This window comes from Magallana gigas, chromosome 6 (assembly GCF_963853765.1).
Source record: "Magallana gigas chromosome 6, xbMagGiga1.1, whole genome shotgun sequence".
Taxonomy (NCBI): domain Eukaryota; kingdom Metazoa; phylum Mollusca; class Bivalvia; order Ostreida; family Ostreidae; genus Magallana; species Magallana gigas.
Window position 1 is genome coordinate 46,585,178 of NC_088858.1, and position 23,619 is coordinate 46,608,796.

At 33.7% G+C, this 23,619-nt stretch overlaps 1 protein-coding gene across 3 annotated transcripts in view; it reads left to right on the forward strand.

Annotated features, from left to right (window-relative positions):
- Positions 1-395: 395 nt before the first annotated feature.
- Positions 396-23,619, forward strand: part of LOC105342793 (probable helicase senataxin) — a 35,353-nt gene continuing 12,129 nt past the window's right edge. Inside the window, exons 1-17 of one of the 3 annotated variants that reach the window (XM_034467617.2) lie at positions 396-653; positions 1,915-3,308; positions 3,453-4,562; positions 4,740-5,156; positions 5,489-6,203; positions 7,002-7,115; positions 10,313-12,045; positions 12,207-12,381; positions 13,246-13,257; positions 16,961-17,097; positions 18,888-19,014; positions 19,345-19,575; positions 20,743-20,852; positions 21,455-21,604; positions 21,876-22,028; positions 22,507-22,612; positions 23,274-23,381. In XM_034467617.2, the coding sequence (XP_034323508.2) occupies positions 1,950-3,308; positions 3,453-4,562; positions 4,740-5,156; positions 5,489-6,203; positions 7,002-7,115; positions 10,313-12,045; positions 12,207-12,381; positions 13,246-13,257; positions 16,961-17,097; positions 18,888-19,014; positions 19,345-19,575; positions 20,743-20,852; positions 21,455-21,604; positions 21,876-22,028; positions 22,507-22,612; positions 23,274-23,381 (6,757 nt within the window). In that variant the 5' untranslated portion in view covers positions 396-653; positions 1,915-1,949. The remainder of the gene's footprint in view (positions 654-1,914; positions 3,309-3,452; positions 4,563-4,739; positions 5,157-5,488; positions 6,204-7,001; positions 7,116-10,312; positions 12,046-12,206; positions 12,382-13,245; positions 13,258-16,960; positions 17,098-18,887; positions 19,015-19,344; positions 19,576-20,742; positions 20,853-21,454; positions 21,605-21,875; positions 22,029-22,506; positions 22,613-23,273; positions 23,382-23,619) is intronic. The other 2 variants (XM_034467619.2, XM_034467618.2) reach the window with 2 other exon arrangements.

The following is a 23,619-nucleotide window of genomic DNA, read 5'->3' on the forward strand; positions in this document are numbered from 1 at the left end:
TGTTAATCTTATTTTTAAATCAATGTATCGCACCTTCTGGGAATTTTTTTTAGACATCTCCCTTTCCCTAGCTGTCAGGATACGCCCCTGTTCTTACAATAATTTAAACATCCTTACGAAATCTGTCTGCAAATTATAATGGCACAACCCCTTTAGATCATTTCAAGGTTGACCATTAATTTTTTGCAAACTCAAGTTGATGTCACTAATCCGAGAAAAAAAAACCAACGAACAGTACGCTACTTTGTACTTAAATTCATTTTAAAAGCAAATTTAAAATAGGTATAGTTTCTGCAGGTTCCATAATATTATGTACACGAAAAATCAAAGTATAAATCTTATCGGAATTCAACACCAATTACAGTTTGACTTTTTCACAATCGTATTAATTTATCTCCTTTGCAAAAGAGTGTTACTTGGAACCGCGATTTTCCGCTCTAAGTCTAAATTATAAATGCAGAACTTTATGTCAAAGTATCATGTAGTCCTGCCATAATTTTTATTGACATCGGAGTTTTAAAAAATGTCCATAGATTCAACGTAGGGGATTTTTGGGATCTTGCCAATTTTGAGAAAAAGGCTAACACAACATTTTGAAAAAAGCGAAAGTGAAAGCACTACTGCAGTATTGTTATGTTCATGACTGTCAACATGTGAGTATCAACAATCTGGTTTACGTTATGTGCTTATACATTTCTATGTTTACACAAGGCAAATACCTATCTAGTAACCTTTGATACTGAATAGATTCCAAGTTACCAGGTTACCGTAAATGAATAATTCAATAATTGTCGCCTTATACAGGTCCAGTACAATCACTAGATTTAGCTACGTAGCTTGATTTACCTACATAGCTTAATTTACCTACCTAAAGTAGGTTTATTTAGCTACCTTTCTGCAATTTTGCATTTTATGTAAAACAGACAAAAAGTCGCAAGTAACTGTCAATCTATATTTGTTCTGTGTAGGTTTATAAAAGCAACTCACAGGAAAAATAGTAAAAACATCGCTGCGTTTGAGCAGTTTTAAGGAAAACATGCATTTCTATTGTTTGATTAACTGTATGACACCTTGTGTGCGATGAGGCATGGATAAGTGTGATTGCTTCATATTGTGCTGAATTATTACCAATTAATCATCATGTTAACCAGAACTGTTTTTCTTTGTTGTCCCATTTAGAAAATAGCTGTTTGGTAACACATAAACAGTTATACATAGCCCCAAAACTTTTAAAACTTTGACTGCATTTGCGCAAAAAGAGCAACAGTTTTAAGACTGATTTTTTTATGAATTGTTTTCAGATCAGTTCAAAGTTGAAAATTACTGCTGCACCTTTGTGCGACTGTTAGTACAAATGCCAGTTTAAGACAAAAGTATGATTGAGTAGCTAAATAAACCTACTTCAGGTAGGTAAATAAAGCTATGTAGGTAAATCAAGCTACGTAGCTAAATCTAGTGATTGTACTGGACCTGTTATAGTTACTTCCATCCATGATGTCTGCTCAGTGATTTTGAGCACTTCCATCATATACGAAATCATTAAATGAAATTAATATATGTCCTTATCATGGATCATTTACAATATTAATTTATAATGATGGTGTTGACAATGCTCATTACACTATACACCTTTGTTTGCTTATTTCAAAGGCTAAATAAAGTTTATAAACACATAACATCATATTCAATTCACTCATTCCAATGAAACGGCAGTTGTGAAAGTTAAACTGTGTTATTTGATTTCAGAATTATGTATAAGATATTGTACATGTAAAAAAATGTAAGGATGAAATGTACCAGTAATAAAAAGAAAAGTATCTTACAATGTAGCTGTTGCAACTACATCATTGATACTATAATAGTTACCATAGTTATTTTATTTTAAGAATGATTACCTACAATTTTTTCTTACAGGAAGATATTTGACTTTAGAACTGTATTTGAAGGAAATGGAAATATATGAATTTTCCAGCAGCAGTTCTATGATAGATATTGATGAAGAAGAAGAAGAAAAATCATATTCTTGCAACAATGTAAACAAAGTAAAGAACAAAAAGAGATGTACTTCCTCTGGAAAAAGAGAATATTTTTCCTCATCTGATTCTAGTGATGCCCAGAATGAAGGTAGTTTTGGCTCTAAAAAGAAAAAAATCAGGAAAAAAATTAGAGACATTGAACCATCAACTGTTGGGAGCAGTATTAAAAGTAGATCTGACAAGACAAAACCAGCACCCTCCTTAAAGCCAAGCCATGACACAGGTGCTTTTGGATTTGAAAGTGAAGCAATTTTTTCACAGGTGCTAAAATGTGAAAATGAAAGTGTATTTTCAGGGGAGGATTCTGATCAGACAGTCAAATCATCATGTGATGATGTTGACAAAAAGGCTGAGGAGAAAGTTAGTGCCCGAGTGCCATTCTTCAACCTTACCATCAGTGATGAAGAAATGGAAACAGATGATGGCTTGCCAAAACTTGTAAGGAAGCACAAAAAACATGACAAATCTAATGCTTCAGTGGTCAAAGACACTGCTAAGTCTGAAAGTGGCTATAGCATGTTCAATGGAAAGGGAAGAAAACTCTGTAAACATGACATTGAAGATAAAGAGTTCTGGTCAGACCAAGAGATGACCAGTTCAGATGATGATGTTCCTATTCTGCAACTCAATCCCCAAAATCTAAATGTGTCCTCTGATGCTATCAAATGTGTTGAACCTCTGGAGGAGGTTACAAAATGCAACTCAAAAGAAATTCAGGATAAAACTTCTATGGAGCAAAATCAAATTTTAACAAGCTCAAAAATTTCATCTGACTTTTCATCATTTTGTTCTAAAAAACTATCACAGCAGTCGAGTACATATTGTAAACAGAAGTTACAGATGGCTGCCGAATCTTCTACACAGTTGAACGATACATCTGAAAGTGAAGTTACTACAAATGATGTGCATGTTGAGAGTGATGATGAAACTCAGCCTTATGACGATTTTGATCTTCCTGATCTTTCACCTTTACATGGAGAAGAACAGTCAACAAATCTTAAAACTGAAAGAGAGCACTCACCTGACATTTTCAATGAGGAAGATTCACCTGATTGCTTGAATGAGACCATCTACACCCAGATGGATGACTGCATCTACATAGAAGATTCTGATGAAGAAAATTTGTCACAGTCCCTCTTTCAACAGGAAGTGAAACTAGAGCTGGATGACTCAAGTGAAGATGAGGTTTACTTGGTGGATGAGGAGGATGAGAGCTGGAGGGATATTCTCTCACTGGATGACTCTGATGATGACAATATTACACACAATGGGGTTTGTATATTGAAACTGTATTTGAATTATGTGAGTGATGGAATATAGGAATTTCTTTAGAGTAGTCATATGTTGGTGGTATCCAGATTTCAAAGAAGAAAATATAGAATCTTAATGATCTTTAATTTGTCATGTTTGTTTCAGAGAGTACATGAAATGACTGATCCGGACAAAACTACAGACTCGGTGTTCAAAGTGGCCACTCAGGTCGATGCAGACCCTTATGCAGGAGCTACTCAAGTCATCACTGACGATTCATACAGCAGTGCTACTCAGATTGATTCAAAGAACATGTACCTGAGTGAAACTCAGGTTGATAAAAGTGATCCATATTCAAGTGCAACACAGATGGACCACGATTTGCATTCTAGTGAGTCTGATGATGATATTTACAATGCTGCCACACAGGTTGATGTTGGTGAGGTAAAGGTTCGTAAAACTAAAAAATTAAGTAAAGGTCAAGACCTCATGGGACGTTTTGGTGGTTCCAATTCAAATGATGAATCACCCAAATATGAAGGGGACCCATATGCAACTGCTACTCAAGTAGACCTTCCAAGCCCAATTGCCATGAAAATGATAAAGAATAAAATTTTAAAAGCTACGAAAAAGATGGATCCATATATGTGTGCAACCCAGTGTGACAAAGATTCTTATGTATGTGAGACTCAGGTAGATCAAATGGACCCATACACTGGAGCAACTCAAATCGACAGTCTTTCAAGAAAATCACCAAAAAATAGTATATCCTCTCCATCTTACGAAGTTGGCAGTGAGAAAGATTTGTTTAATGAGCCTACTCAGAAAGAGGCTTCTGGTGTTGACCCCTATGACTTAGCAACACAAGTGGATTCAGCCAATCAGGGACAATTGTCAAATTACAATGCAGAGACTGAAGCTTTCTTTGACTCTGATGATGATGACATTATTCTGTTGAGTGAGACAGAATCCCCAGAAGCAATTGAACTTTCTCAAAATCAAATAGAAAACAAAGCTTGTGTGGTAACAGAGACTTGCGCAGAGCTACAATCCAAGAGTGAGAAAATGATTATTTGTGGAGGTATAAAAAATGAAAAATCCACAGATGTAATAGAACTGGCAACTGGGTCAGATGAAGATGAAGATGGAAGAAAGACCAAGTCAAAGATTCCAGAGAGCATGGACACAAAATTCAAGAGAGGCAACCAGAAGGACCGAAATGATGATTTGTACAAGATGGACACACAGGTTGTTGAACACAGGGAAACTGTGCAGGTAACATGACCTTAAATTTCTGTCATTAAGAATTGTTTATGGTTTACGGAGATTGGTATAAACTTATGATGCGTAGAAAAATTGAATCATTTTGGCATGGATAATGATTTGAGCATTGAAAGTAAGACAAGTTATAAAAGATATTAATGTGAGTAATTTTTGTCCTGTATGTTTTAGAATGAAGATACACAGTCGAGTGAGTCCTGGAGTGATATGGAGTTCTATGAGGTAGACACTCAACTCGACTCATTATCAGAGCTAAAGAAAACTGTATCATTGAAGGAGACCTCTCCCATTGACACAAAATCTGAACCCCAGAAAACTGTGGCATCTACAGGAAAAAGCATCAAAGACACTTCTGACCAATCAGACCACTTGTTATTGACAGCTTCTTCCTCAAGTCACATGACATCCTGTTCTAAGACAGCTGCTAAATCATCCATGTTGCCTGAGTCTTCGGAGCAGTCTTCCAGTGACTTTGAGATAGTGAGTGATGATGGAAACAAGAGGAAAACTTGGGTTAATTCTTATCACCATTCAGAGAAATGTCAAACAAAAACCACAACGAAGGAATCAGAATTTCTGAGTATAAAGGTTCAATTCAAAATTGCAAATATTCAGCTGTATGCTAATAACTCCCACTTCAAATTATCGATAACTCATGATATTCAATACAATATTGGTGCTCTTTCATCTTTTATTTACTTATTTTGTAAATTAATATTTTTTTGGATTATTTTAACACAAACAGAAAAAATCAACTTATTCTGATTTTAAAAAACACAGAAGAACCCAACATTTTAGATATTGAGGTCATCTAAATTCTAGCTTTTGTTCATGGACAGAGTATAAATTAGGATGTTGCTTACAATGAGTAACCAAACACACTTTTCTGATTTTTGAATAATTTTTATTGATATATGTAGGTAAGATCAGCCAATGAAGAAATGCCTGCAGAGAATAAAAGTAGATCTTCATGTCATTTTACCAACCATGTTCCAGAGTTTAAGCCTGAAATGCCTGCAGAGAATAAAAGTAAATCTTCAGGTCATTTTACCAACCTTGTTCCAGAGTTAAAGCCTGAAGTGCCTGCAGAGAATAAAAGTAAATCTTCAGGTAATTTTACCAACCATGTTCCAGAGTTTAAGCCTGAAATGCCTGCAGAGAATAAAAGTAGATCTTCAGGTCATTTTACCAACCATGTTCCAGAGTTTAAGCGCACCATATCCACCAACCAGAAAACAGCAATCCCAATCTCTCCTCAGCAGCAAAAGTCAACCAAGGAGAAAAGAGAGGAGTTCAAAATTACAAGCTTTTACTCCAAGAAGCAAATGGATTCGGAAACATCAGGAAGAGTTGGAAGATCAGAAAATGCTAAGGCAGAGACTTTCCAGAAGAAAAGAAGCAGTGTTCCAACAAAGACGACTCCAGACGCAGGATGGCTCTCGAAGACCAGTGGGAAAATCAGTGATCGTAAAAGAAATCGAACAGCCAGTGGAGGTGGAACTCATGCCAAGAAACGAAAAGATGAGGTGATATCAACAGTCAGTACGGATGCTTTGATCAAAGCAAAGGCAGAGATGATTGCTAGGAGCTGGATTCGACCACTGGTACCAGAGCCTGTCAAAAAGCCCACAATTGGTAAGTATTTTACATCGGCCTTATTCAAAATCTTAAAATCTATATCCATGATCTGCATGCTGTATAGATTCCTAATTATAGGCCAGGAAAAATTGATAAACAATATATTTATAATGATAATAAAATGTGAGATTTTATAGCTTAGAGAAGCTTTGAATGAGGATTTACATTTGTATTTTTTGTTCAAATTTTTGTGTGAAGCAGGTACAGTAAAACTTGTTTAGTACCAACATGATATAGCAAATTCTTGATTATAGCAAAGTTTTTTTGAGTCCTGGTAAAATTCTTAACAAATCTTTGCAAAATTTTACGGTTATAACGAATTTTGATATAATGAATTTACGGATATAGAACTGATTTTGAGTTCCGTAGAGGTGAATAATAACGAAATTAAACACTTTAATAACAATTTTTTTTACAGTTTAAAAACATTTGCACTACTATTTAACATAATGTTTGAATAAATCTATTTTCATATGAATTTTTCAATTTACAATCCGATTAGTATCAAAGTAATGTATTTTTTTTTAAACCTCAATTAGCAAAAACTATAGTCTGGTGAAAGAAAACGTGTATTAATGAATTTGCTATAGTCATATAGTGAATTTGCTATAGTTATTATTACTAGTTCGTTATACGGATATAACGAATTACAGATCCGATATAAAGAAGTAAATCCATCGGTTCCTAGGACTTCGCTGTAACCAAGTTTTACTGTATATATACTGTACAGTACAATCTTGTATCTATAAGAACAAATTTCAGTCATACAAATCTGAATGTCTTTTTTTTTCACAGACACCAAGTCTGACTTTACGGATGATGTAAGGATGCCAGAGCTGGATGAGGTCATCAAGAAACAACTGCCATTGATGGATGACAGACTTCTTCACCCCAAAAAAACAAAACAAGGTATACCTCAATTATCTTAACAATGTTTCATCAAATTCTGTCAGTTTGAGTTTGATTCAGCTTTCTATTGCTATATGTTTTTGACAGTGTCAGTCTATTGTACCAAAAGAAATTATTATAACCTGTTCCTTAGGAGAGGGGTATAATGTTTTACCCTTGTGTGTCTGTCTGTGTCCATTTGATCATAACAAAAATTTCGTCTCATTTTTCTCACCAACTATTAATTGCAGGTGCTTGAAATTTTAACACACTCTTTGTTTAGGCATGCTATATGTTGGGATATGTTTTTGTACCAATTAGACGTCAGCTTCCTGTAAAATGACAACTTTGTTTATATTAAGTCTAAATTTTCAAGCAAATTTTGGTCAAAGATTTTTCAGCAACTATTCATCGCAGATACTTGAAATTTTAACACACTATTTGTTTAGGCATGCCTTACATGTTGACTTTGCTTAATTTGTATATTCACATCAGAGCGGGGGTATTGCTAGTGAGCATTGGCTCACAGATATCTTGTTCTAGCTAGCATATATATTAAAACATGAAGGTGTGTTTTGCAGGACATTATGTGTCGAAACATACCGTAATCCGGTGAATATAATACGCACTTTTTTCCCAGCATTTTTTACCATGAGAAAGGGGCGCGTATTATACATCCCTATAGGATTTGGACATATTTTTTTCCTAGCTGAAGCACGGGGTATCATACTGCCGTATTACCTATGCTGTTCACAGACAGGACCGATACCCCGCTTTACATCGTAACATTCCATATATTATTATTTTACCCTTAGGAAATCATTGTTATAGCATGTAATTAAAGAAAATGTATACTTTAAGTCTGTTAATAAATAAACTGTTTCAAAATGGCCTTTAAAAATTAATTTGAACTGCCTATTCTTTATCTCCGTGTACGCCGCCATTACAGCTGTTATTAATAGAATGCGGACTTGAATGGGCACGTGCTATTTGTAACCGATCTTTGAAAACAGCTTATACATCATTTGGCTCATTTTTAACCATTTTCATGTAATGCTAATTGATTTATTGCAAATAATTATGAATATAATAATTCTATAATCTATTCCGTTAATTGAAGCCTTTGAAACAGTTGTGCTCCCCAACCGCTAACGCTTGACACCTTGGGTATCTCAGACACCCCCCTCAGGCTATGTGTACTATACACAACACAACTATTTGTGCACATATTTTATTATGTTCCAGGCCTATAATTGATCACTTTGATCGGAGTCATTTAAGAATTTAATTAGGTCCGTTGTCTCCATACCTGTACATCGTCCGTTTTTCACTTCACAGGGATTTGCTTGTTAAAAGTATTTGATTTTATTTACGGTAGAATATTTAATACTAGGTCTATTTAAAACATTGATTATGAATTAAAGATATTACCGCGATGTATTAGTTACAATAACTCCTTATCTAAGAAAATATTGTGTTTTTCTTATTTCCGGTAGCGTATTCCCGCGATGAAGTTGAGTTTATAGTTCTTTATTCAAAGAGACAAATGTCTCATAGGTTATACATATGAACATATACATATTAAATAAACAGTAAGAAAAACAAAGTGTACATAATCAATTTGGATAATTCACATGGAGAGTTCGTTGCTTGTTTGCATAATATAAATTTTTACCTAAATTACATAGTTCTTTAGTATTAGAGGTAGATAATAACTGTATAACTTTATAGACACTTGGTTTATGGGAGTAGTATTTTTTAATATACTTATCTCTTAAACTACGAAGTGATGGACAAATAAGTAAAAAATGGAACTCATCTTCAATTACATTTTAAAAGTTGCAAGATTCACATTTTCGACAATCACGTGTTAAATTATCATACATCCCTGTTTTATGAGCGTGCATACAAAGTATAACTGCTTTGTTAATACTCAGGATTACCGTTTGGTCAATTTTTTTGATGCGTATTATACATCCCAACAAGCTTTTTTCACCATTTTCAGGCTTAAAGGGGGGGGGGTGCGTATTGTACACTACTGCGTATTATATTCACCGGATTACGGTAGTTATTATACCCCCCGCAAACAAAGTTTGGGGGGGTATATAGGAATCACCTTGTCCGTCCGTCCATCCGTCTGTCCGTCTGTCTGTCTGTCTGTCCGTCTGTCTGTGCAATCGTGTCCGGTCCATATCTTTCTTATGGAGAAACATTGGAAGTTCTTACTTCACACAAAGATTGCTTATGACCTAAGGGTGTGTCATGACCTTGACCCAAGGTCATTCGGGCAAGGGCAAGGTCAAGGTCACTGGCAGAAAAAGTGCAAAATTCGTGTCCAGTCCATATCTTTCTTATGGAGAAACATTGGAAGTTCTTACTTCACACAAAGATTGCTTATGACCTAAGGGTGTGTCATGACCTTGACCCAAGGTCATTCGGGCAAGGTCAAGGTCACTGGCAGAAAAAGTGCAAAATTCGTGTCCGGTCCATATCTTTCTTATGGAGAAACATTGGAAGTTCTTACTTCACACAAAGATTGCTTATGACTTAAGGGTGTGTCATGACCTTGACCCAAGGCCATTCGGGCAAGGTCAAGGTCACTGACAGAAAAAATGCAAAATTCGTGTCCGGTCCATATCTTTCTTATGGGTAAACATTGGAAGTTCTTACTTCACACAAAGATTGCTTATGACTTAAGGGTGTGTCATGACCTTGACCCAAGGTCAATTGAGAAAGTTCAAGGTCATTGTTTCAAAAAAGCTTAATTCTGTCTGTGTCAAGTCTTGTATTAATGGAAATATTAGAAGCTAAAAATTAACAGTTTTCAAAAATAAAGCAGTTGTTATTTTTAGAAAATGGACAGTGAAATAGATTCATCCAATATTTTCTATAATAGCAAAAATACACGCTTTATGATTTTTTTCTTAGCGGGGGGTATCAATTGTGAGCTTGCTCACAGTACCTCTAGTTTCATGTGGAGTAATGTGTCTGCAAGATTAGGAAATTTTTGAGACTTTTTCACATATTGTTCTATTCCCTTTTCAAAAGCTTAGAAAGTTCCTTTCAAAATGTATTCCTCTGTGCTTTTGCTGCATGTTTTCCATTGTTTTTCCTCTCTATACTCGGATATCAGTGCAGAACAAGAATGGAGATGTAAGATAGAAATTATTTTTGATATCAGGATTTTAATTTCAATCAAAAAACTTCATCTATTTCAGATGATGTACAAGTAAGCTCTGAATCAGGAGACACTACAGTAGGATCTAAAGCCAAATCTAGTATAGATTCTTCATGTTTAAAGGAAAATCAAATGGAATATAGTTCAGAATACAAGAAAAGTAATTCCAGATCTGGTTCAAAAGACAGGGATGGAAAAAATATAAATGGTGCTGAGATTTGTGTGAGTGATTCAAAGAAGACAATACAGAAAGACAGACATCACTCAAAGCAGCACAAAAGTTCAAATACATTTAGCTCTGTTGACAGTGACAAATCGAGAGGGAAAACTGCTAAAGAGAAAGACACACAAAGGGAAAAGGATAATACAAGAAAATCTACTTCATGGGATAAGGATAGTTCAAAACAAAGCCATTCAATGGAAAAGGATAGTTCAAGAAGATCAACATCAAAAGACAAGGATAGTTCAACAAAATCTAGTTCAAAGGAAAAGGATAGTTCAAGAAGATCAACATCAAAAGATAAGGATAGTTCAACAAAATCTAGTTCAAAGGAAAAGGATAGTTCAAAAAGGTCATCATCGAAAGATAAGGATAGTGCAACAAAATCAAGTTCAAAAGATAGTTCAAGAAGATCAACATCAAAAGATAAAGATTTAAGTTCAACAACATCAAGTTCAAAGGGTAGTTCAGGAAGATCAACTTCAAAAGATGAGGATAATTTAACAAAAGGTAGTTCAAAGGAAAAGGAAAATTCAATAAGATCGACTTCAACCAATAAGGAAAGTTCAAGGAAATCTAGTTCAAAGGATAAGGACAGTTCAAGAAGATCAACTTCAATGGATAAGGATGTTTCTTCACAATCTAGTTCAATAGATAAGGACAAATCAAGATCTTCTTCTAAAGAAAATGTTTCAAAAAGTAATTATTCAAGAGGATCAACTTCAAAAGATGAGGATAGATCAAAATATTCTAAATCAAAGACTAAGGATAATTCAGGAAGATCTAGTTCAAAAGAGCGAAGTAATTCATTAGACAAAGGTGTTTCCAAAAGTTCTAGTGTATTTTGCTCAAATCATAGTGATATTCTTAACTCTTCAACTGACAGAAATAGAATAGAAAGCGAAGCTTTGGAAAACACAGCTCATAGTGAAATTCTACCATTCGTTTTTAATTCTAAAACAGCACCAGACAATTCAGAATCATCTTCTGTCAGCTTAAAAGTGGGAGATTGCTCAGAAACACATAGAATAGAGATCTGCTGTGAGCAGGGTAATAAAATTCAAGAGGAAGAAATGGAAGATGTGAAACTAGGAAAACTGGCTAAAGCAGCGGCCTTTGAAAAACCTCTACCTTCATCGCAAGATCAGCCAGAGGAAGATGATGACACTCATGTGATTATTATAGATGATGAAGAGGAAATAGATGAAGAGAAGACATCGTGTAGGAAAGCCCCAGTGTCAGCCAAGAATACCTCAGAAATCAAATCCATCCTTAACAAAAAATTATGTACCTTCTTTGCTGATAGAAATGATGAAAGTACAAGAAAAGGCCAGCTTATCAAATTCAAGTTAGCTCCTGATCGCGTCCCAGTGCGGACACAGAAATACATTGATTCGCTCATTCAGAAAAAGAAAGGCGAAGTAAAGTCTGTGGAGACCAATAGACCTCCTACAATCATTCGTCCACCACTGCATCCACTGTCCAACGCAAGGAGAATGAGTGCTACAGCAACATCACACAGTCCCAGTAACGTCCCTCAATTACCCGCAAAGGTACGCAATTCCCATATTAAATTCTGCATATTTATTTTCTGTTTTTTTAGATTAAAGAAATGAATACTGAAATAGTGAAAAATAGATAATGCCAAAAAAACAAAACCTGGGTATTTTTATTCTTTAGTCATATTTTCACCAATGTTTTGTGTTTTGTTAAGATGGCAGCACATTCCAGCATGGATTCTTCGTGTGTGTCTGTTCTGAGTGGACCGATGAGGTCAAGTGCCAGTGGAGGGCCAGGCCCTGATAGGTCCTCAAGTCAGAATGTTGATCACTGTTCCCAGTTCTTCAGTCACCTGTTGAAGTGGAACCCAACCTGGTTTTTAGAAGCAGGTAATGTACAACCTACAATATGGACAAACTCATCTGTAATTATTTACCGTAATTATTTTGGTCACGAGCAATAAAAAAAGATTTAGCTGACTTTAGACAAGAATCACAAGGCCTGCTTTAAATGAAATTTAATGAAATCTACGGTAAAATAAACCGTAGTTAAGCAAAGAGAATTCAGATTTGTTTTGAGGTGGTATTGGACATCTGTCTATATTAATGTAGATAAAAGTACTTAATAATCAAAATACTTCTACCAGTTTAGATTTTAATATTTAAAAAAAACCAAAAGTTTAAAATTTTTTTGGAAATGTAACAGATTAAAAAAAACCCAGCGGGATTTGAACTCATGACCTACAGGTTCGTAGTGAACGCTCTAACCCATTGGGCTAGACTGTTAGGTGACAATGTTTGGTAAGAAAATTTCTATAACATTATACTTGTTATTGTTTATTTCAATAAACAATTTGTCACAATATGGAAGTGTCCCGTACCACCTTAATGAATGGTTATACCACTATTTTGGCCAGCAAAACTGTTGATGTCTTTCAGAATTGTTTGACAATAGCTATATTTAATTATATGTTATTATATTATATTTATATGATTTTTTTAAATTTAGTTAATTCTGCATGCAACACTTGAAATAGATAGATTGAAGTATGTTCAATCAGGACGGAAGAGGCCACAAGCGTGAAAGTCAAGATAGAATAATAAAAGATAAAAAATGAAAAATTGTTGATTTTGGATACCAGTTTGTATGAAGTGAAAGTTAATGATGGTAAAAAAGATGGACATTTTTAGATAATCAGGCAAGCAGTGTGTCTGATTGAATGTGCATCATGTTTTGAAATATTTTTTTTTCAGATAAAGCTAGAGGTAAAAGGAAAGAAATTTTTTGCTATTTTGAATGGTCACTGATAATCATGCGGTGTTGGGTACCTTTCATCTTTAACACCCACAACCCTTCATTTTTAGTTTGCTTTTTCACGCGGGCATGTTAAGGCTTCCCGACGGATTTTACAGCGATGTGTAAAAAGTTCATACGATATGACGTCATAATTAACTTTGACGTCATGATCTGCATTCCTGTCGATAGTTCTCAGGGAATGTATCTTAACGTTAAAGGTGAATTATATCAAACCACTATAAAACCGCATGTTTCCTTTATATAGATGCTGCCGTTAATGCTAGACGTGCAGAATTCATTTATATTAAAAACCTGCAGTATCAAATAATCGGCAGTTTTAAAGCTTCGTTTTAAGTAAAAGACTATTTATAAACTAGTGGTTTGGAGACTCTCCCTGCTACGTATAAACAAGTGAATGAAGAAATTTTAATGCATGTAAAACCAGTGATGGTGCAGGTGAAAGATCAACACAATTTTAGAATATTTTTACGTAAAATTGGTAGAAAATAAAAGACGGATTTACCCCAATTTTTTGTAAATCGCGTTTGATTAGTAAAAATGTGCATTATTTTGATGATTTTGTGGAATGTTTCAACAATATCTTCCATAAACAAAATATCTATTTCTTTCCCAAGCAAGAACTTCAAAGTATATGACTTAACAAAGGCTTTTTCTTAAAAATATGTATGATTTAATGTCATTAATCACCTACGCCGATGCGATTTAAATAGATCATTCGGAATATTAGGATTCGCCCGTCACATGATTACAAAGAATAAATGATGTCACAAAAATGCACCAAATATAATGTTTAACAAAATGTGTCAATAAATGTAACATAGATTTTAAGATATACTCCCGGTCAAAGTATTTTTGCGATGATTCAAATAATATTGTTTTCCAGCCGTATTTTAGCATTGGGACGCCTTAACATTGCTGCACAGTCAAATGATGAAGCATAAAGACACACAGTCATGGCATTAATGTTTTATCTTCTGACTCATTTTATGAGGAGTATACATTTATTTAAACTTCATCACAAAAGGGTTAAAATGAATTATTAATATTGAGCGCAGCTCGCCGGCGCGCAGCGCCTGCGCGAAGCGAGCTCTACCGGCAAGGCGTGTATGAATAGAAAATTCGGACTAGTTGCACATTCATTCAACGGATTTTTTTGGCGTCAGTAAATCGGACCAGTAATGCCTTGTTTTAATCGTCCCAGTAATTCCCTGTAAATATGGTTTCCCATTTTACATTCTCACGAGAACAAGATAAAAGAGTATGTACATCATGCATTGTATATAAAATAATTCCATTACATAAGACTAACAGAGTTGTCGTTCCTTCGAGACGTCGTTCCTGACGTCACAATAGATTTCTTGCACATTGATCCCACAGAATTTTTCGGCGTCAGTAAATTTCGACCCACAATGCAATTTATCAATGTCGGACGAACTCACTAGACTTGATTCCTTCTCGCGAGAATCAAAGTAAAACTTTTGAGAAACAGATAAATTGTGTAATTTCAAGAATATCATGCTTTTGAAGTAAACAAAACAGTATATTTCACTTAGTTTTTTTTCAGGGTTTTTTCAAAGAGACAGACAACACTTGACCGACGTGAACTTTGACGTCACAATAAGGGGAAATTACTCTAAGTAGTTATTGTAAATCTGCTGAAATATAAATACCAAAATCTTCTCAAAATCTTGCAATGCTAATGAATGGGGATATCTTTTTTTTTACACTGACAACAGTTGTAACTTGCTCTCATTTGGATGAATGCTCACATTTATTTTATTTACTTTATATTTACAGTAATTTCTAGGAAAGTTTTTTTAAAAGAGGGCGAGGCAGCATCATTAAAAAAATATTTACAAGCAAAATGAAAAAGAAATTCTCAAAATCAGGGAAATTCTAATCCGGGTGAGGAATGGTGAATGCGTAGTATGCCTTTAGCTCTTTAACTGCTCAATGGTATCTTTATTTTCACATTTATTACATCCTTATTAGGGGGGGGGGTCCAAAACCGTTTTTCTTATATGATCAGCAATTTTTTTTTATACGTAAATTATATATTTTTTTTTAAAAGGGGGGGGGGCTCTATGATAAGTCAATTTTTTATATGTAAAGTTTAAGAAAAATGTCTGCTGCAAGAAAAGAGGAAATAAACTGCAATAAACATTATGTTAAAATCTTTATTATTCAACAACATTGTATCTGAGATAAATTCTATTTAAATAAATAAACAATCTTATAAATTATGAATAATGAAAATTTACTAGAAAAAATAGGCATGTTTGTATTTTATTTTGCATTCAAATTCATTTACGTTATGTTGATACTTTTATTTTTATTGATTTATCATAATTCATTATTTGATCACATGCTGCGCTCGCCCCAACGGTCGCACCGTAAAACATATTACTTAGGGGTGTGCAATATTATCGATTTATCGGTATATTGCAATATTTATCCCAACGATAATATATCGCAATATATTTTTCCAATACCGGTATTTACGATATTCTAACCAAAAGTGTCTAATAGACGCTAAATATGGTGTTGAAGCTGAATTCCAAACCCGTAATTATTTAATTTTCTTGTTTGAATTAATTACAGTGCATAAAAAATCGAGATTGAATAAAAAGCGACCAATATATAACGTGCTAATCACTGCATTCTGAAGTTACGGTCAGATATTAAGTTACTATCTAACACTTTTCCGGAATACATGTTGAAAAATTTTGCGGTGTAGAATAGGTGTTTATCAAAATGGCGGACGAACACAACGCAGACCAAAGTGCTGATATTCCTGAATCGGACTATACTTTTATAAAGAATAACAAATTATAACACATAATAATGTATGAGTCATGTTTTTGTCTCACATCTAGTCAAAAAACTAGTCATGTACGTATGTGTTCTTTTACAGTGCACTAATACAATAGATACGTACATGTACTTTGTTTCCATTTATTTAATGTTATGGTATGAGATTAAAGAGTTGTTATTTAGATTTGATTTTAATGATGAAAATACATGAAAACTAGTCTTTAAAATCCTTTACGAGAAAAAATTTAAAAAATCAATATATTGCAATATTTATCGCAATATGCCACCAAATATCGCAATATATCGCAATATGATTTTTCTGGCAATATCCACCCCTATTAATACTTACCATTTTGTTATGGTTCATTTCACAAACTGCATCAAAACATTGAAATATAGTTGTATGTGTTACGACATACATTGGGATATGTTTGTATTCCTTCGTTATTAGATTGCATGATGCTTTTTGACATTCAGTAAAATGCATGTGGTACAAGGTATTTGTTTTAATTTTGCCTACCTACTGGTATGTAAAATTTTGCATGTATAAACATATATGTGATTTGCATTCCCTTACTGTTGCATTATAGACCCCCCACCCCAATGCACCAAAAAAAACATTTAAAAATCTCTCTTCGTTCAGAGAAAGCATCTTGCACTTCGTAATTTTGGACAGTCACATAAATCAGTTGTTAACTGTTGACAAAATTTTATATAGACTTTCACCATATTTGATTCAGCTAGAATTGCATAAAAGATAAATGTGACATGTTAGCTATAAATGTAAAATGTATGCAGTTCTCATGTGTTGCATATCTCTGGATGTATAATTTTCAGATAAAAAGGAACAGAGGAAAGCTTACGAGCCCCCTCCTGTGTCCCCCACTGTGTACCCCATTCCTGAGAAGTTTAATAGTTACCAGGACTATGTCAACATATTCATCCCCCATCTCTTACAAGAGGCTTGGGAACAGGTAGAACATTTAGGCATTTTAACTCTAAATTATCCAGATTATTTTTAATCATTCCATAAATCTGCCTTTTATATTGACAAATTTAATAAGTCTCCTAGTGTTAATACCGGTATTATGATCAGTTATTCAACAAAATGCTTGGCTTAGTGATCCTCCATGATCTACTACATATAGGTAATGCACTGGAACAACCTCTTTTTTTTTAATTTGAACTCAACTTGTATTTATTCCATTGAATCAATTGTTGGCAAGTTTGCAATATTGTTGTATGCATGGATACGATACCATCAATAAATTTGTTTTAATTTCGTTTCATTTTGTTTGAATGACTAATAACATTTTTATGATAAAAAAAAAAGATACTTTGAGGCTGAGAGTTGGAGGACCTTAATTGCCACAAATTGATTGATTTCTCATTGGAAGTTGAAATTTAACTCATTTTTTTAGTTTCTAAAACAGAGAAAATTTTGATGAGTTTATTCCAGATCAGTCAGCACAAGATAACCAATTTTTGTACAATTTACACGATTTTAAACTCTTGACTTTAAATTAATTCTTACAGAATGTTGATGGTTGAATTAAATGTCATTTGTAGCACATGTAGTACAAAAGAACCCTAATTTTCTTGTACAGTATACGTAAATAAGTATGTACATGTATCTAATTTCTACCTGTATAACATAACTTTGGGCAGTTTATGCTTTATGAACTGTGAAGCGTTTATAAAAAAGCAAAACTAAACTGAATTAAACTATGTTATCCTTGTACATAAGATGGATAGAAATTACACTGTCCCTAATCATTTAATTGTTTATTACTAAGTTTAAAAAAAAATTATTATGATTTATAAATGACATTTATTTGATACAGTACAAAATTTGAATATAGTCAATCTGATTAAAACATTTTGCATGTGCATTATACAGTAAAACACGGTTATAGCGAACACGCTTATAATGAATTGACGCTTACAGCGAAGTGAATTTCATTCCCCAAGTCTCTATTTCATGTTGTAAACTTGACGGATATAACGAATTACGCTTATAACGAAGTTAAATTGGCCGTCCCTGGGACTTCGTTGTAAGCGTGTTTTACTGTATTGTAAGTTTTAAAATATAGATAAAGGACTATATATGGTTTGGGCCTAAAATGGCCCCCTAAAATGAACATTGGCATTTTACTGTAATTCTTTGTTTTATTTGTACAAAAATACATTTGTAGTTTTTTCATAATTTTCATTTTGATTTTAGTGCCCACAATTTAAAAATATGACATCATATAGTTTACCTTTTCCTGCCATTTTCTCATTTTTAGCATTAAACGGCTTGTTTTGAAACAGTTTTTCTTTCAGGAAACATTAAGCGACTGCTTGAACAAACAAAATATTTTACCCAAGATGTATTTCTTTAATACTTATAAGTGACAAAAAGTTCGTTCTTCTCAAAGAGTCGCTCTATATTTCCCATTCGAAAAAAGATAAGAAAAATGTCAAATTTTGATTGAATTATAAAAATAGCGTCACTTCCGACGTCATGTACTGCCAGTGAGTGCATATAAATCAAATAAATAGGTGAAAAACATATTTCTTGTCAACTCTTTTATAAAATAACACAACAAATTAATGTACCTGAATCATTTTAAAAATAGCAAATTATAGGGGCCAAATTTGACTAATATCATATATAGTTCTTTGTTTAGCCAATCAAAAGCAATGTTGAAACTAGAATTGAATTATTGTTAAATTTATCAAATGTCACTGTGTTAAAATTCTCTGTTTGATTGTGTTCCAGTCCTATCAAAGCTGGAGTCAGCTGAAGACCTTGAACAGCTACCCTCAGATCTGTGCAGTGTACTCGGGGGTGGAGAGAAGCTCTACCACCACATCAAGTCAGACATTTGAAAAGTACACATGGTATAGTAAGTAGTCCCTGTAAAATCTGATGAAGCTTGAGCAGAGGAATAGATGATATTAATTTCTGTCTTGCTTAAATAATATCTGACTCAAATAAAGTACAAAATCAGATTTTCTACTACTGATCAAAGTACCGGTATGTACTTTTAAGCCTTTGTCAATTCTTGCTAGTTATGAATTCCTGCATATCTTATGTGAAACTATGTATGTTTTTTGTTCAATCTTAAACCGAAATTACACATTACATGTACTTGTTAGTGTGAAAAAATTCATTTGAAATGCAAATAATATTTACACTTGGAGTGCTTTCAGGTTTCCATTGTTTTGTTCTGCAGGTATAACTACCAAAGACACATATGAAGCCATGAGAAAAAATGATCATCTCGGTGAAAAATTCCTTGTGATTATAAAAGACTATGGTCATTACCTAAAGAGTAAAGACAGAGAAATTGATCAGAAGTACTACCAGCCAAATTACTTTGACCAGATCGGCTACATAGAGAAAATCCAGCTTCATTCCCGCCCTGGGAGCCTGGGGCAGACCATTAACACTTTTAAAGTTTTAGGTCAGTTTTCTTTAGATAAATCGCAAGTGCTCTCTTTATAAATCTATCAGTTACTAGGGATTGGACGATCTACCGATGCACCGGTGCATCACAGTATTTATTTTGACAATATTTTGATCGATACATTTACCATTAATACAATGATACCTTATCGAAATTTTTTTTATTTTCCAAAAATATCTGAGCTTCATATATTGGCTATTTTTAGTCCGCGTGCCTAATATGAAAGTACAAAGATGGCGGAAAACCTCGTAAAATTATCAAAATTGTTATGAAGCTAAATCTGGAATGTAGAAAACTTTCGGATTACTTGTTTATGAATAAGTAGTGAATACAAGACTAAAGTAATTTGTAAATTGTGCAAAGCTCATTTTAGATATAATGAAATCACTTTGGACATGCAATAAAACATTGACAGATTTAATGAATTTTAAGCCCTTATTCATGTTTTCATTAAGTTGCAATGTATCGTGATCTGTATCATATTGCATCTCATGTATCGTTATATGTACCAAATCGGCTTAGTAAAGTATCGTCCCAGCCCTATCAGTTACTGATACAGTATAGAGTAGGTATATGCATTTTAATACACATGATGTTAGCAAGAATCCACAGAGATACATAAATACAGTATGTCCAGGGTTTTTTTTTTTGCATGTCACAAAATTTGTAACTTTGATTTATTTGCATCATTCGTTTTTGGGGACTAAAAATTTCCTTATTGCAAACAATACAGAATATAATGTCTGCATATTGAATAAGTTGCGATGTAAAAGTGATCGTGAAAAAAGTAAAAATAAGATATACGGTATACTGTATACAGGGTTATTTTTGACCCATGGTTTTTTTTTCTTCACTTGCAAACAGTTTTGTCCTGTCTTGAATTCACCCAGTTGTATTTGAATAGAGATCATTTGAGACATTGGAATTTGCCCAGTCTTAAATTCATCTGCTGACAACAAGGGCGAAATGGGTAAAAATAATTGGGGGGGGGGGGGGGATAATTCCCTGTATACAGTAGGTGAAGGGAAAGAAATGAGGTTTATATGTAGATTTTAAAAATCGATAAGGTTCACTAACTTTTATTCTCTGAAGGCCCATGAGCCTGCTGATTAGATTTTTTCTGGTGTATGAACTCTGGTGATGTGGTTTTCTCCCTGTATTCAGGAACTGACCCTGCAGCCAGACAGAAGGGTGCTGTAGTGCTACGCATTACAGTCTTAAGCAGACGACGTCCTCTCTTCAAGCACCTGTTGGATAAGCTGTCTTTTATACAGGTACATATATATAGTTTGTAGTTATTATTATAATATAGATAAGATGCATAGTTAGATAAAAAAAAATATATATATATTTAAGAGCACCAGGTTTTCAGCTCCCCTGAACTGAAGATTTAAGCTCACTCCTCTGATAAAAATCTGTTTGTCAATGGTAGTTTTTGTTTGTGTTGGTCATAACTTATATATTCTTGTAATTTTTTTATGAGATGATTCTCAGGTGAGCATTGTGGCCTATAAGCTTCTTGTTTAATCACTTATCTGTCTACCATTGATAGTCTTTTCTAACATTTTTATGTTTAATCCTGGATTATCATCAGTGATAATACACAGTGTGTCAAATACAGCCCAATTTGGATTTAATTTGGATTTAATGAAAAATTTATGACAAATAATGTGTTTGATTGTGGTCAAATATAATAGGAAATATATGCAAGACTGGGTGGTTAGGGGTGAGTCCTATTCCAGGCTGGTTAGTTTACTGGTTAGTTTACAACCTGTTGCTTTTTTGGTAACCATTGATTCACAATTGCATCAAAGAGAATTTATATTTATATATATACAATCCAAAGGAGTTATAATGAAATCTGATTCAATTACAGCCTGTTGCTTCCTTGGTAACCATTGTGCGCCAATTCCAAGCTGTCAGTTTCCTTCCCAGGAGTCCTGTGTGTAAACACATTCTTCTTCCAGGCCGGCAAGATGTATTTTACGAAAAAGTTACCATTTCAGAATCTGTGAAGCATTCCTTGGTAGTAGTTTTTAATAAAGTTACTTTTTATCAATGAACCTAAGTATCAATATTCTATCAGCATTCTATCAATATTAGGCAATTGCAAGCAGAAAGCTTTATCTGCATTTGAGACAAAAATAATAATTATGTTGAGTACTTTATTTGTAATAAAATATTTACTGTAAGTGTGCATGTTTTAAAAATCCACATATTCACTAATATCATGTATATACATTTTTGGAGAATGCAGGAATGCATGTGTAGGTATGTTTGATTTTTTTTTGTTTCAGAAACATTACAATGAATCTCAGCGACTGGCGATCTGTACAGCATCTCAGATGATCCTAGGAGATCCCCAGTCCCCAAAAATAGGCCTTCTGCAGGGCCCCCCGGGCACGGGCAAGAGTTCCACAGTGGTGGGCATTGTAGAGAAAGTCCTACAGGTAAAATAATGATACAGGTACACCACTTACCTGGTACCAAGTGTTTATGGTTAACCAAGCATACTCTCGAGACTCACCACCAACCTCTGCTTATGTATACTTATCATTGGTGGCCATGGTTGAGTTCTGATGAGGATATATTGAAGAAAAAGGAGAATGTTTTAATATCAAGATTTACATACATGTATTCATCTTTCTAATTTTCTTTTTTTTTTTTTTTTTTTTCAAAATTAGAGATTAAAATGAGCAAAAGTGTCAACATTTGGTTGTTTAAATCAATATTTGTGTTGAAGATTAATCATTCTCAAAAATTATAAGAAATACAAAAATTTACTCCTTGTTGTATATTTAGTAAAAAAGTCAATTATTATCAATGACTAACATATCCAATGTGTTGAGTCAATTATATGGGTTTATCCCAAAGGGTGTGTGAAACAAGCTGTTTGATAAAGATGTATTCATACATGTATTTGAACAGTTTCTTGGATCCAATGTTCGGATCTGTTTGTGTGCGCCATCAAACAATGCTGTAGATCTTCTAATAAAACGTTTGGATGACCACAGAAAGAAGATGGTTAACACAGGTATGACTCTTCTCTGTAATTGGAGATGTTAATGTTTGTGGTTTGATTGTTAGAGATAAATGTACATTTATTATACATTTTCTGACTCAAGAATATGAAAAACTCTGGAGGAGTATATCATCCTGTTTTTGCAATTTTAATAGAACCTTTTGATTAGGGTTGCAGTGACTTGATGCAGGAAGTTTAAACAATGGTGATTACTGACTTCAGTGATTGCAATGGATCATAATTATATTTCCTTTTTTCTGATCATTATAGGATTGATATTCAACAACTCTCGATCAATTCCAGCAAAGTCTATTGATAATTTAAAGCAATCATACATATACATCATACATGAGCATTAAACTGGTCATCACCTCCTTATAAATATTTAATGATTGTTATCAGTTTTCTTGTTACTACATGTATGTACTACATATGTTTACTTGTTACTACATGTATGTACTACATATGTTTACTTGTTACTACATGTATGTACTACATATGTTTACTTGTTACTACATGTATGTACTACATATGTTTACTTGTTACTACTTTATGTACATGTATATTACCATATTGTATATGTCTTTTTGCACACCATATAGCTGACACATTTTTGCCTCACTAGTCCACTGCTGTTTACCTAATTGTTGACATGATCTGTTTACTGTTGCAGAGTTTGCCTCAGCCCTTTCCATTGTTAGAATAGGGAATGCAGAATGTGTCCACAGAGATGTGAAAAAGTTCCGTCTGTCAGATATCTGCCAGGAGGAGTGCATTAAGTGTAAGTGGCCAGCATAAATAGCCCCCATCACTAACTTACCTCAAACTAATACTTAAACGCAAGTCCAAGTATCACCTCAAATCTTTGCACTTTTCTTTAAAGGATTTGAGGTGAAAACTGATTTGAGTGATTTTAAAATTTTGATTACTACCATTATGCCCATTGGAAATAAGAGACAATCCTTGGAATAAATGTAAATTATTTCTTTACAAAATTGATACAAATACAAAGTTGGTAA